The sequence below is a fragment of the Podarcis raffonei genome, chromosome 12 (genome assembly GCF_027172205.1).
Source record: "Podarcis raffonei isolate rPodRaf1 chromosome 12, rPodRaf1.pri, whole genome shotgun sequence".
In the NCBI taxonomy this organism is placed as follows: Eukaryota; Metazoa; Chordata; class Lepidosauria; order Squamata; family Lacertidae; genus Podarcis; species Podarcis raffonei.
This window is the reverse complement of record NC_070613.1, coordinates 39,851,763-39,867,579: the sequence shown is the minus strand read 5'-3', so window position 1 is coordinate 39,867,579 and position 15,817 is coordinate 39,851,763. Positions and strand designations below refer to the sequence as shown.

The 15,817-nt window shown below is 42.4% G+C and overlaps 1 protein-coding gene across 1 annotated transcript in view; it reads right to left on the bottom strand.

Annotated features, from left to right (window-relative positions):
- The window catches only part of KAT2B (lysine acetyltransferase 2B), a 42,343-nt gene that overhangs the window by 4,786 nt on the left and 21,740 nt on the right, over positions 1–15,817 (bottom strand). Inside the window, exons 7-13 of the mRNA XM_053359404.1 lie at positions 11,325–11,431; positions 10,926–11,051; positions 8,224–8,360; positions 7,044–7,255; positions 5,520–5,646; positions 3,425–3,535; positions 1,538–1,681 (exon numbers count right to left, since the gene is read on the bottom strand). Of these exons, the coding sequence (XP_053215379.1) occupies positions 1,538–1,681; positions 3,425–3,535; positions 5,520–5,646; positions 7,044–7,255; positions 8,224–8,360; positions 10,926–11,051; positions 11,325–11,431 (964 nt within the window). The remainder of the gene's footprint in view (positions 1–1,537; positions 1,682–3,424; positions 3,536–5,519; positions 5,647–7,043; positions 7,256–8,223; positions 8,361–10,925; positions 11,052–11,324; positions 11,432–15,817) is intronic.

The window sequence follows — 15,817 nt, the reverse complement described above, 5'->3', positions numbered from 1 at the left end:
TTTTGTACACCAAATTAAAAACAGGTTACACTGTCGGATTAAACATTAAGAATGTTCCGCTTTTCATTTCAAAAGCTGCTCTTTTATTGCTGCGAGGCAGCCTTTGGTGGTAGGGCTACCTGGTCCATGGAACAACTATGCCAGGCGTGGTTAACCTCTGCCCCTGCCCCAAAGACCCCTGAGAATTTGGTGGCTGCAGGGGCACAAAAAAAACCCTTCACCCTCCCTTCATGCTGAGAGCCAGTGTGGTGTAGTGGTTAAGAGCGGTGGACTCGTAATCTGGGGAACCGGGTTTGATTCCCCGCTCCTCCACATGCAGCTGCTGGGTGACCTTGGGCTAGTCACACTTCTCTGAAGTCTCTCAGCCCCACTCACCTCACAGAGTGTTTGTTGTGGGGGAGGAAGGGAAAGGAGAATGTTAGCTGCTTTGAGACTCCTTCGGGTAGTGATAAAGCGGGATATCAAATCCAAACTCCTCCTCCTCACCAACAGCACGGGGGCTCTGTCATTGAAAGATGGAGCACTTGGCATAGGCTTCTGTGGCTGGGATGGGTGGAGAGTAATGTGGGGAATACATGGAAAGTTGTCCTGAGCTTGCCAATTGGGGGTCATGGGTTCAAATCCCACTCCTGCCATTGTTTGTGTATATGTGCTAAAGTAGAGTGGACGTTTTTTCATCACACTAACTTTTTTGGCCGCTGCTATGTGGCTCTCACGAGAGGTCCCCAGAAGACAACGCTGTCCTCTGGTTGAAAAAAGGTTAGCCACTCCTGTTCTACATTATATGCTGTGAACAGGCAGGGCAATCCTATGCATGCTTACTCAGAAGGAAATCCCACTGTGCTCAACCGAGCTTACTCCCAGGAAAGTGTGCATAGGATTGCAGCCTTAAATAGAAAACTATTTATAAACGGGGGGGGGGGGGTTGGTGTCAAAAATTCTAGTAAAACCTTTTTATTTGTCCAGGCTTTTTGAATTACTGTTATTTTTTTTACCTGGCTAAATTATTTTATTCTTCTCAAATTTCATCAGTCTCATTCTGAGAGCACTGCAGGGGCTGACAGTGACCCAATGGGATCAAATTTGAGCTACTGGGGCCAATTCAGGGTGGAATATAATTCAACAAATAAATAAATGTTGCTGTATTTTTTTATAGTTGAGCTGTGTTTTAATGTTGTATAGCAGATGAAAAAAAATCTCTTTTGAATGAAGGTGCAATTTATATATCCTTCTGATAAAGTAAGGCTGGCTTGTAACACAATGAGAAGAAAACCCACATTTGTGTACCAAACTGCCAAATTAACACTCCACTACTTTCCATTTCCAACAAATATCGTTCCATACATCAATATTTTTTGCCTGTAAGAAAAGGAAAGGAGTGCTTTCCCCTTTCCAAAGCTATTCAGAACAAGCCCCTCTGTCAAAGTTGTGCAATAAACCTTATCTCTAAGAAATACTTGCGGGGCAGGTACTAGTAATTTGTGTTTTAAAAAATAATAAAAGAAAATAAACATTTGGTTTCCTTTTTTTTTTTTACCTCTTTCTGCTTCTTAATGATGACTGAGAATTCAGTGTAAGGGATCCTTGGGTTTAGTTCACATCCCATTAAAGTTGCTCCTTCATAATCCTTGATATAGCCAACGTATTTTGCTTTTGGTACTTTTATTTCTTTTGAAAACCCCTAAGGGAAAGAAGAGTCATTGTCAATGCACTTTGTTCACCTGCTTTCCAGCAGCCTTCTGGGACCACTGTGAGGTTCGTCCATCGTCGTCCCCACCCCCGTGGAAGCACAGAGTGACCTCTTGCCTCGTGGGCTTTCAAACCACAACTCTGCAGCCCAGATGAACCCAGATGAATACACAGTTCACCAACTTACACACTACTGAAATACACATATGCCTGCAGTCACACTATATACCACAGGGCCCCTTTTAGATTGAGTTCACTATTTACCTCTGATTTCCAAAGTCGCCCTGCAAGCTACATAGGGCCTCAGGAAGACCTCAAAAAGGAAACAATGAAAGAAACCCAAATGGCATATAGATATTCCAAAAACCTGTGGAATAAAATTAAAGGGGAAAGATCCCTGGTGGAACTTCAATAGATGTGGATATGGTGCCTACGACTGACAGCAGTTCTACAAGGAAGGAGAGGTGAGTTGAGTGCCCAAAGGCAGAGACAAAAATCCCGCACTGGTTCAGCTGCCCTCTCTCCTCCTTGATCTTTTGAAATGGAATGCATTAACTGCTACTCTCATGTGCATATTCTTGAAATATGCTTTGAAGAATATATCCAGTCCCTGTTTGGAGGAAGGAGAGCGGTCACTCAACACATTTTTTTTCAATGTAACAGCAGAACACGATTTCAACAGGGAAGTTTGGCATTAGGTCATCATTCTATTGCATAAGAGCAAGCATGATACCCATTTTAAAATGTAAATGCTCTGCAAATTGTGGATGGGATGGGGTGTTGCTTGTTAACAACTTTGGCCTAAGGCTGTAACCCTATACATTAATTATCTGAGATTGAATTCAGTGGAATATACTTCTAGGGAGATATACTGTACACAGGATTGTGCAGTAAATTAAAAGTGTGTTTGGGAAATTCATTCAAAATACAGAATGCTCCGTTAATAATGTTCTCTGCCATTCCTTGGAAAACCTACTTATTAACAATATTTCTAATCGGACCTAACAAAAATGTTTGCAGGACACTTTACAAAATATTAGGAACACAGGAATAAAATAATTCTGTGGAACAGGAAAAAATGCAAAATGTGAAACTATGTGAAAGCAACAGTACAATCTCCAGTTAATTCTGGAGCTAATTCCTGTTAACTCTCCAGTTAATAGCTGGTGGGACACAAATTTCTTCCTCCCAGTTGTCTTTTGAGAAGCAGGTGAAAACATACAGATCTTTGAGTGAAGTGTATGCCATAATTCTGGGGCCACCACAAAAAAAAAACAACAACTGGCAGATTACAACCTTACCTCCTTAGAGAATGAAATCCAATTTATGGCTCTGGCTATAGGAGGAGAACTTAAAAGCCACTTCACCTGCATATTAGTGGGTTCTTTAGGATGATTTCCCACCACCACCCAGTGATGTCTAGTATTGGTTACTAAGTGACTGTTCCCTACCAGCCCCAGATATACTGTTGGATGTATGGGACTGGTGCTAAAACTTTATCCAATGCAGAAGAGTCACATGATAGCTGCACTAGACAATAAAGCTCATCAATGGCTTTAGGAAGCAGGCAAAGCATGGGTTTACATGCACCGCTCTTCAGATTCAAGGAATAACACCGTTTTCCGCTCAGACATTTGGTCACCGCCCACCTGAAAGACTTCTCCATCTTTGCAGACCGTTCTTAAAATTTCAGTCCCTCGCACAAGATTAAAAGCACTGTCTCAGGGCTACTCACTTGCTTCTTGAAGTAGCCAATTGCATATTCATCTGCGTATGTGAGGAAGTTGAGAATATTGTGCTTAATGTGGTACTCCTTCAGGTGATTCATTAGGTGAGTTCCATATCCCTGAACAGAAATTAGGAGGACAATTTATTTTCTGCGAAATGCAACAAGCCAAAAACCTTGAAGCTCATATGTAAGAATCTGAGGACAAAATAACTTTAATCAAAGAAACATATTGGGACAGCAGGAATGCTGTGTGGGTGCCGAATAACATGCTTCCGACGTCCAGGATGAAGGGCTGCTGATTTTCCCTTTTCAACTTCACATGCACACTGAATTTTGCTTCAGAGCCCAGCCTCTCGAGAAGCTTTAGGGTAGAAGCTCTCAGGCCCTGCAATGGGAAGGGAAGTTTTTATGTGTGCCAAGTCTGCACAAAGGCCTTTGGGCCCCAGACTGAATATTTAGACCTGGAATCAACTACCCTGTTCTGCTGGCAGAAGCCAGTGGAAGGACTCCCGCTAGTTCAAAAGGGCTTTCCCTGCTCTCAGAACTGACGGAAGGATCTCTTCAGCACTACACTGAAATCCACCCTATAAGTTTTTCCTGGGTGTTCAAAGTGCATCACATATATTATTTCAGTAATCATTTCAAAAGAAGCTATCCCCATATTTCTGGTGGAGACTGAGACTGACAGAATAGCGATTTCATGGCTAAAGTCGAGATTTCAACCAGGGATTTTCCAGTTTTGCGGTCTATTACTATCATGAAGTCTCTCTCCGCTATGAATACACTTTTCTGCAAAATATGTCCTATTTAAAGGCTTTTTTTTATTTTGGGTATGTATCAGTTAAAATGAACAGCAAAATAACAAAAACAACATTCTAATGGTGCATATTATTTTCCTGCCTAATGCTCCCACGCGCCACGTAAGTAATCTGCAGTGACTGAGAAGGAAACAGAATTTCTGTGGGTTAAGAAAGGGTTAACTGGGTTGAGTAATGATCACGAGCTATGACGAAAGCAGGAGAGCAGAATTGTGGAACGATGTATTTAACCAGTGACTGACATAGAAACTTAACTTACCGTATTTTTTGCTCTATAAAAAGTAAGGGGAAATGTGTGTGCGTCTTATGGAGCGACTGCAGGCTGCGCAGCTACCCCAGAAGCCAGAACAGCAAGAGGGATTGCTGCTTTCACTGCGCAGCGATCCCTCTTGCTGTTCTGGCTTCTGAGATTCAGAATATTTTTTTCCCTGTTTTCCTACTCCAAAAACTAGGTGCGTCTTGTGATCTGGTGCGTCTTACAGAGCGAAAAATACGGTGCTTACTTACCACCACCCATGTACATTAGTTGTGGCGAGCTCCACGTGTTGCTGAAGTAAAATTCCCATCATCCCTGGCCATTGGCCATGCTTGCTGGGGATGATGGAAGCTGAAGTCCAGCAACATCTGGAGGGCCAAAGGTTCCCCACATCTGGTGGGGAGGACAAAGGTGGTGGAAGGACAAAGAACAGATGTCGGCGGTTCCTGCCCTAAAAGGCTCACAATCTAAGATATATGCAAGGAGGCATCAGAGGAAGGTGGGGAACAGAGGGGAGGGCAGAATAATATGCGACTAGTTCAGTTACACTGATACTGACTTCGTTACATGACTGAAAGGCATTCCAGAAAAGGTGAATTCTGAGTTCCTCCTATGTGGTTCATTTCATGTGATAAGAGGCACAGCTGAATGCCTCTTAGAGATGCATGGATTCATGGTTCTGGCTCTCTGCTGATAGCCAGACTACACTTAGGAAAATGGCATAACGGTTGAGACAAAAACGCAACACGTTTTCTTCTTTTTACAAGCTGAATTTCCAGGCTTTTTTAAATTTGGCAACCTTTCTACAGCTGGCATTTATTTCTGCATCCAGGCACTTTTTGGCATGAGCCTGCTGTGGGAGTGCCCTCGCCGCCTATGGGGCAGATGTGCAGTTGTTTCTGTTGGCTCAAAGTCAGGGGAAAGGCTGTGTGCTAATCAAATGGGATGTGCCACTACACAATGCAATTATGCCTGCATATCGTACAGTGAATTTTGTGCCTTTCCCTGCCACTGACTTTGTCCTTACCTTGACTTGTTCGTTAGAAGTCACAGCGCAGAAAACTATTTCTGTAAATCCTTGAGACGGGAACATTCGAAAGCAGATGCCGCCAATCACACGGCCGTCTTTGATCAATGCAAGGGTCTTGTGTTTCCTGGAGTTATATACATTTTATGTCAGGCTTGTTTCACAGCGAGTGATGTATAAGCATTATCATATCTCACATCCACAGCTAGAGCAGCAATAAATAATAAAAGCATTTGATGCAAAGACCTGACGCCAACTTCATGCTCTGCACAGTCGGTAAATACAAGATCTTAGCAATATATTACATTAAAGAGAAACAAAGCTGCTGATTTACTTTATTTAAAATGTAAAGATGCCCAGGAAAGTAATTATTACCGCGTTTTCCAACCCCCTTCCAAACGAATATCTGAACGTCCTATCATACAGTTCTGTATTATGTTTTCCTACATTATATTGAAGAATTACTTGTTTCTTCAAACTGAGGAACAGTTTTGAATTCACAGCACGAAATTATCATTGTAACAACCACAGGTGCACATATAAAACAACAGTCCTCTTCTCCCCCCAAAACAACAACAACAACAACAACAATATGTTAACAGTGGTGCAGGTTTTTGAAACCCAAGTTTGGTGAAGATACTAGACTCCAAAAATAATAAAGAAATACAGATGCCGTTAAGCAGGTGGAAAGAGGCTTTCAAAGAACAGCTAAGGAGACATTTTTATTGGCTGATATTAGAGAACCATAATCTACAATGCAGTAATATCTAAAATAGACAAATATTAATTTATATGAATCAATGTCCTGGTTCTTACATAATGCTAGCCATGGTTTGTCTAGTTCAAGTGTGATATGTTTGAATGCCTGAATCCAGTCCAAAATGGCTTCTTTATCTTGCAACAAACCATAATGTGAAGTCATGGTTTGCTATTTGCTTAAGAACCATGGATTATTTTGGCTATAGTTTGGCATTGTGCCAGAATCTAACAACCTTGTTTAACCAGAGTTTGTTTGGCCACCCACAAACAGTCACTAGGCTACAGAGTGCACAATGCAGGAACAGCTAGAAAATAAACCATCTGTGGGACTACGAATGGGTTCATTGAGCAAACCATGGTTTAGTGTTACACAGCCAGTAAGTGTAAATACTGGTGCTTAAGCCTGACTTTTCAGTCTAGCCAAGCTTTGTGGGATTGGTCTATTTTATTAGTGAATTTTTCCATTTTTTTTATGCTGGCAGAAGCCACCTGATACATCAAGCTTTCTTTGCTCATTTCCTACAAATTTCATTATATCATAAATAAAAATGGAGAACTGTATTTTTTCATGTTGTGAACTGCCTTTCATATCTGGCAGACCTGCTTTCATTGTTCATCTTTACCTTTCTTCTTCTGCTCTGAAGATTGCATCCACGCACCACATAAAATCTGAAAGCATGCTTTTTCTAGAAGCCAAATTTATCCAATATAAAGTATTGCCTTTCTTAATCTACCTTTCCCATGGAGAGGGGAGAAAAAACTTACGGATCAAAGACTAGACGAGTAATATACTCTTTCGGCATTCTGGGTAGCTGATGTGAGAATACATTCTGTAAGCCAACCAGCCACATCATGATTTTCTTATTTGGCTTTTGATTTAGGGAATTTCCAACTACGTGAAATTCAATCACTCCCCTGCGCTCTTCCATCCTCGCTGCTTCATCCCGGGCTGAGTGTGCAGATAGAAAATTAGTCTGCTTTATGAAAGGAAGAAGAAAAAAGAAAAAAGGTTCAGTATACATTTGAGAATTTTGCCTACTTTGTTTTCACAGTTAGGCACACAGCACACCTGGAAATCTGTTCCATCTGTTTTGATAGAACACATTTCTAAGTGTGTTAGAAATTCCACTGAAAAACAACAATTTGATTACAATGGGACTAATTTCACTGGATCTTTCTCCATGTGATTAGAAACATGGTGTGATCCCATGACTTATCTTGATAAGGTGAACTAATCAGCTCCCTTTCTACATACAGTGGTACCATGTTTCTCGAACTTAATCCATTCTGGGAGTCTGTTCGACTCCTGAAACCGTTCAAAAACCAAGGCGTGGCTTCTGATTGGCTGCAGGAGCTTCCTGCACTCAACCGGAAGCCACGTCGGACGTTCGGCTTCTGAAAAACGTTCACAAACCGGAACACTTACTTCCGGGTTTGCAGTGTTTGAAAGACGATTTGTTCGACAACTAAGCCGTTTGGGAACCAAGGTACCACTGTATTAGCAATGTTGTTGTTTTGTTTTAAATGAGCTCTGATGAAACTCAGAATTCACACTTAAAGATTTTACCGTTCCACACCACCTATTCTATAAGAGAAGCCTTTTTTACTTAAAGCATTTCATAGTTGCTATTTGCAGGAAAGGTATCAGTTTGTGATAACAGGAAGAACATCATGGCAGGGAGGGAGCTGCTGTTAATCCATGTGAAAAACACTCAGCTGTATGGACCAATGGTTTAATTTGGTTTAAGGCAGCTTCCTATTCTGTAGGCAGTATTACGTGTCACACTGAATTATGATATTCTGTTGGGAAAGGGAACAAATGCATTGCTTGAAATAAAAGGAAGCTAGGCGTGACAAAACCTACAGACAACTTCTAGTTCAGAGGTTGCCAACCTTACGGGGCTGATGGGCACATTTGCAAACTGGAGAAAACTACATGTCTCACCTCTGGACCAAGCATTGCAGCTGGATCTGTAATGGTTGACATCACTTCGTTGATGAGTTCAATAGGAATGTCTCCTACAACTCTTGGCTTCTTAGCATCCTCCACGGAATAAGGCTCATTGCTTTTTCTCTTCTCCCCTGGATAATATAGCAACAGCAATTGAAATAATAATCTAAACAACCAAAGAAGGTATAACTCTGTCCAAAGGCAGACATTCCAAGAATGGAAAAATTATGTTACTCATAAGAAATGCAATAAATCAATATTTTAGTGTGGCAGCATCCACACTTTGCGACTCCCTGCCTAGTGACATCAATCAGGTGCCTTCGCTGGACCCTTCTGGGTTCTGCCTTCTCCATGGAAATAAAAAGCCTCTGAGCAGTTTATGATACCAGGATGAACACCCCAGCAGATTAGAGGGCCAGCCTAGCCCAGTCCAAAGGAGAAAGTTTGCTTCTCCAACCCAAAAAGAACATTCAGCTCTAACGGCCAGTTTCCCTGGACCCATCTGATACCAGGGGAACTCACAGCTTCTGGATTGTGTGGGTTTGATTACATCCATGTGCATTATTGAAATCCATTCTAAGGTGCCTTAAGTAGAAGATGAGTTACACTTCTTATAAATATGGACAAATGACAGTTTTGGGTTGCTGTGGTTTTTTTAAGTGTATATAAACACCTACATGTTGTGCAACGCAAATTTAAAAATAAACATTATCACTACTTTGCACAAAACGGGGTGTTATAGCCAATGCCAGTCCTGCTCTGCATAGGCCCACTGAAAGTAACAAACACCACAAACTCATATCCGTTAATTTCAATGGATCTCCTCTAAGTAGGACTAGCCCTGGATAAAACCCCAAGTTCTTGTCCCATGGAGTATACAGGCATTTCCTATTTGTGTCAATGTGACAAAAGTTGCTTGTCTCCAAGCCTGCCTTTTTCCTCTGTGATGTAAGAGAAGTTGCACACAGAACTATGTGTAGTTATTTGATTCTTTTCTCATTGTCCCAACCCCCAATACAGGGGAGCTGCTGAGATGGAAGATGAGGATGGATGAACAGCTCCTGAACCCTATTCTCCCTGTACTTCTTTCCCATTGAAAATGCTTCTTCCTGCCTCCCTCCCTCTCTGCAGCTGCATTTATCCCTGCTGAAGGAGAAGACACAGATATACAGCTGCATTAAGAGTAGATGTCTCTTCTGGTTCATGAATCAACAAAAATGGCAGTTAAGCTTCCATTGTATAACGTTTTGCACATATGGCATTAAAAGCTGCAAGGAGACAGACTGGCACTTTAGGGCCAGGATCAGCTAAAAATAGCTGCATTTTGACTTGCTTCATTAACTGCTGGGCAGGGGGGCGTGTTGCAGAATCAAATAACTTGGAAGGGGAGAAACACTTTGTCAATTCAGAATGAAAGATTTTAGATGAGCTTTGATTTTCCAAATTGCTCCTGAACAAAACATGGGCTTCAGAAGGTGCTCACTGGAGGCACACGAAACATGTATGTGCTTGAAGTCAGGTCACTTGAAGAAGCAACAAGCATCCACCACACCTCTCTGGACAATTTCAGTTGAATTCTTGCAGCCGAGTCCTTGTTTCACGACATTCAATAGGCCATACGTCATAGCAAGCCTTCTTAGAGATTGTGGAGTTCAGATTTGCCTGGGCTGCGAAGGGCATCCTTTGTCTCTTATCTCCAACAGGTATTTCAAATGTACGGGGGCTAATATCTGCTGAGGGAAAGTCACTCTGCACGTACTCAGGGCTTATCTACCTTTACCTTTCACCCTGCAATTTCCAGGCAGAGATCTGCACTTTAATGCTCTGTGTCTGAGCATCCTCTCCCCTGAGCTTTCCCCACCAAAACCCGCTCTTTAAAACTGAATCAGAGCAAACGTCAATTTGAGTTTTCTGCAGACTGGTTTCTACACTGGTTGGACACACACAGACCTGGAAAGCCCAGACCACGGCTGGAAATAGCAGAAGAAAGGTAAGTGTGGATAAGCCCTCATTTAGTTGCTTCACATGTCTGAGGGTTGAGCCCTACCAAAGAGGTAAAAGTAAAGGTAAAGGACTCCAGTCAAAGGCGACTATGGGGTTGCAGCACTCATCTCGCTTTCAGGCTGAGGGAGCCAGTGTTTGTCCACAGACAGCTTTTCGGGTCATGTGGCCAGTATGACTAAACCGCTTTTGGCGCAACGGAACACCGTGACAGAAACCAGAGCGCACGGAAACACCATTTACCTTCCTGCCATAGTTGTACCTATTTATCTACTTGCACTGGTGTGCTTTTGAACTGCTAGGTTGGCAGGAGCTGGGATAGAGCAGCGGGAGGTCACCCAGTCGTGTGGACTAGAACTGCAGACCTTCTGATCAGCAAACCCAAGAGGCTCAGCGGTTTGGACCACAGCGCCACCCGCGTCCCCTACCTGCCAAAGAGACTGGGTTTCCGAGTTGGGTCCTGGTCAACCCGACTGATAGTTAAGCCCTCTAAATAGCATGAAGCAAGACACCAACACTGTAGAACAATGGCTAGAACCTTTTTTGTTGCATAACCTATCAACGTGGGGCATCTCCGACAGCTTTATCATGCTCTACTCCCATTCTATTTAATGGGGCTTGCTCAGCAGAAATTCCATGCAGATTCCCTAGCTTGAGCACAAAAAAAGCTAGAAGCCCACTGCTCTTCATGTTACCTAGATTCGGGTCCAGACTAGAAGCAGCCTTGCAAGCAGGACTCATACTTCCACCACTGGGTTGCTCTAGAGAGGAGGGGCTTGCACTGTAAGGAACAGACCTTACCACAGGGGGGCGGCTGATAACTGCAAGGAGACAGAAAGAAAACATTGAATGTAGGAATGATCGGCACTAAGTAGAGCCCCCCTGAAGCTATTTACATGTTCAGGGAATCCTCCAATTGGTGTTAATGGGAGCTTTCCTTGAAATGCAAATAGCAGCTTCAGAGAGGGGATTGTAGTCAGGAAGAGAAAGGGTAAATTTTCCCATTCTCCACCCCACAGGCAGCTCAGGCTGTCCCAACAGCTGCTGTTTGCATAGCATCCATGTCATTCTGTCCTGCACCACATTACATTTACCTGTCTGGATGCCTAGTTGGGCACTTCGAGAAGATGATGCTATGAAATCTGGATCCCAGATAGGAGAACTTTGACTGTACACCTCTTCCTCCAGCATGGACAGGAACCTTAACACAGGAATTGAGGCAGCATTAATAGATGGGGGTCTTATCTACCAAGAAAAGCATACCTTGCTTCATAATAATAATACTTTCAGAAAGCTATCAAAACAGGAACAAGCTGAACAAACAAAAAACACTTTTGGAAAAATGGTCCGTTGCAAATTTCTGATGGAACCTAGTAACAGTTGAGAGAAAAAGCACAGTACTGATGTTTGCTTATATATCTAATGCATTTGTTAGATGCTTATAAAAATTCTTGAGCTACTCTAGCTGGCGTTACTACTCATCACTACTGCTGACAATTGTTCTTACTGCCATGGTTTTTTTTTTAATTCCCCCCTTCTCTACATTGTATAAAGTCATCTGCAGTATGATCCTATCCTTGTCTACTCAGGAGTAAGTACACTTCAGTTCAATAGGGCTGACTCCCAGGTAAGTAGGTACAGGGCTGCAGCCTTAGAAGCCCACAAGTTTGTTTTGGAGTATTTTCTATACCAGGGATGAGGAACCTGAAGCCCTCTAACTGAAGCCCTCTAACATTGGGCTCTAACTGCCATCCACTTCAGCCAGCACGGCCAGTTCTCAAGGATAGGAGTTGTAGTCCATTAGCATGAGGTGGGGGGCTTGGGTTTCTCATTCCTGCTTCAGAACCATTAGAAGTGAGCTTTTACTTCTGTCCTGTCCCATCCCATTGCCTGGGGCTCATTCATGGAGGTGCTGCCTTTAAGGTCACAACAGAAAATCTAGGAACATTTATGCCAGAAAATACTGGAAAGCCTTCACTATTTAGGCCTGTAAATAGCTAAAAGAATATCTGAACAAACACTTAAAAGAGGTTTATGCTGCCATTATGCAGATCCTGCTAGGCAACAGATCACATTTTAGGAATAATACTAGAGCGCTTCCTTTGAAACATCGAAATATCTGACCAGGCTATGCATTAAGATGATAATCATGCAATATTAGAAAACCCTCATACTATTAAGGATATGCCTGCTTAATCCCTTCCTCGAGGTCTGTTGAGAATTCTGCTTTGAAAAATAAGAACTCGCTCAGAATTCTAAACCGAAGTTTGACCAGCTGAGTCATTCGTTTTGTGTGGAAATATTGCTCACAGCAAGAATGATTGTTTAAAAAAATGGTTTAACATTCATGTGAGGCTGCAAGCCCCAGCAAACTCAGTGGGGCTTCTCTTTAAATAGATACTGCATGGGATTGCACTAAACCATTGTTTATGACAGCAGGAAAATGTTATTCACCTCATGTCCTACCTGTGGCCTTCCAAATGGCTTCTCTTTGGCCACTGGCAATGCTGGACTTTGATATGATCCAGCACAGCTCTTCTTATTACATCTGGACTACAGGCTTCTGATCTAAAGTTGGTTAAAACACACCAGGGCAATAAACCCGGGTTGCATGGTTCAGATGTAAGACTGAACTCTGGATTAATATAAACCAAGCTCTCCACACCAAACCCAGCACATGAAAGCAGAGCAAGAGGTATGTGCGTCCTCTGTGCTCATTCGCAGCTTCATGTGCCGTGGTTTTACGAAATCCTCAATGATTGTCTGAACTGGGCCAATCTGTCTCTGGTGCAAAGCCAACAAAATCACATTACTAACACAACATCGTGACAGTCTCATTCAGGTTGATTTGCAGCGTAATTCCAAGATGCATTAGCCAACTATAATTGCCTTCAGTGTGGTGGAAATATGGCATTAGTTGTGATTATGTCACTGTGATCAGACTCAGATACACCCTAACTAATTCCCAGTCCAGTCTTTCCCCAACCTGGTGTTTTCCAGATGTTCTGAACTCCAACTCCCATCAGCCTCAGCCATCAAGATCAATGGTCAGGGATGGTGGGAGTTGTAGTCCAAAACATCTGGAGGGCACCAGGGCGGGGAAGCTGCCTTAGACTCTCAAAGAACAAGTGGATATAAACAAATTCTGAAAGAGAAAGAAACTGTTCCATGAGATGGCGCAAAAACAGCCAGCTCATCAAAAATGACATAGGGCTTGTTATTTTAAAAAGAAAAACCCTTAATAATTCTCATAGAACAGTTTCTTTCACTTTCACAGTCTTTGTCCCCACACCCTTAATTCTAAGAGAAGCAAGCCTAGATAGACAGGCATAAAGATCTCTCTTTATCTTTATCCTTATCCTATTTGTTCTCTGAAAGATCCGAGTGTGTGGAAGCTTTGCAACATTAGATATTTAACTCATCTCATCAGAGACACTACTTTGCCAATGTTTCTTCATGATGAAGCAGTCACTATTAAAGAGCTGCATGTTACTGCTGAGCAATTTGTTCTTTGCTAAACCGGCAGCTTTAAAAAAAAAGGTAATTACATGGTACCTTTTGCTATTGTCCCACTAATGTGTTTGAAATGCAAGCAGTCATGAATAAATTATTCCTGTTACAGTACAATTATTATGTAAACTGACATCTTCATGGCTTTCCCCAAGCTGCACGGCAAGACACACTACTTATAAAGTCACAAGCTATGTAATGCACTGCACTGTGTTGATAGGTCTAAAAATGCAAGCGAGTAGCTTCTGCTAAATTATTGAAAATGAAATCAAGGGAAACAATAGATACTTGAACTCAATAGGGTACAAAAGACCACTTTCAAATCCTACCACACAGACACACAAACTAATACAGCATAAAATATTTATATTAAATGATGTCTTTTGAATAACTCTCTCTAACTCTCTCTCTCTATATATATAATATACAATGAAATGCAGCCTGTTAAAGGCTAAAGCGAATTATCCTCACACACATTAAACCACAACTATGGTTTAAGATGGTGTGGCGAAGCTGGCAAATTGCTGTCCACCCATGAAGTTTTGGACCTTTGGAGCTCATTTTGAGTCCTGAACAGAAACAATTTCAATCCAATCCTTGTGGAGTTAAATCTTGGGTTATGAATTTCATCAACTTTAGCAGCAGGTCAACTCCAGAAATGCCTGGCTTGGCGTATACATTTTTGCTCGGTGAACAGAAGGAGCTTCTGTTCACTGCAGGACCGCTTTCCAATGAGCGGAAGCTTTCTGCAGCCACACAGTGAAAACTCAGCTTCTGAGCCAATGTTTATCACATAGCACATCCATTATACATATCTTAAGAAATTCATTAAGATCACTTAATTAAAAGCTAGACCAAATTTCACTGAGATTTTTTAAAATATTTGTTTCACTGCATTCTTATCCTGCTTGTCTGCCTATGCCCAAACAGAACCACATACAAAGGCCCACTTCACACATAACACTAAGCCAAACATGTCTTGGTATAAATGGGGGGAAAGTGGGATTCCCAGAGCTAAGATAGCAGCCACAACCCTCTTTCCCCAGGGCCTGGCACTACTCAAAGCTAAGCTATGGTTTGATGCAGCACTACTTCCAAACCCAGGCTCATGGATTGTCTCCTGCAAACCACCAAAGGCAACATGTACATTTCTACTGCATGACCACTGCCATGTGTTGTGCATAGGGCTGCCTCTGAAGATGGTACGGAAACTTGAGCTCGTGCAGAATTCAGTGGCCAGGTTCCTCAATGGAACAATAATAATATAATGATAATTTATTATTTGTACCCCGCCCATCTGGCTGGGTTTCCCCAGCCACTCTGGGTGGCTTCCACAGAGACCAAAAATACACTAAAACAAGACGGTTTGAGCATATTGCACCAATGCTGGCCTGACTGCACTGGCTGCCAATTAGTTCCCAGGCACAATTCAAAGAGCTGGTTTTGACCTATAAAGCCTTAAGCGACTCAGGACTGCAATACTTCAAGGACCGCCTCTCTCCATGTGAACCAACCTGGACCCAGAGATCATCATCTGAGGCCTTCTTTGTGTTCTGTCAGTGTTTGAAAAGGAAAAGGTTTTGACCTCCTATGCCTGGTCCTCAGACCCTAGTCGGCACAGAGAGTACTTGAGAAAGAGTACTTTGCAGAATGCTGATTTTATTCTTAAAAAAGTCTTCTCCAACTACGACCGACCGCTTTAGACATGCCAAACGCAGCCAACTTTCTACCATCCAACCAACCCACAACACACACAATCAATGACCACTCTATATTTATAGACATAGGTAGATAAAGGTTTGCATGAGTCATGTAGCCTTTGCCGATTCATTGTAGGCCGCTGACTCATGCTGACTCAGTTCCTTTTGTACTAAAGAAACAGCGGCTAATTTTAAGCTGTGACATGTTCCTCCTCCTCAAGAGGTCCGGAGGGTGTCAACACAAGAAAGGGCCTTTTCTGTTGTGGCTCTCCATTTGTAGAATGCTTTCCCCAGATAGGTTTGGTCTTCATCATACACCTTTAAGTGCCAGGCAAAACCTTCCTCTTCAACCAGGCCTTTGGCTGATTAACATGCGA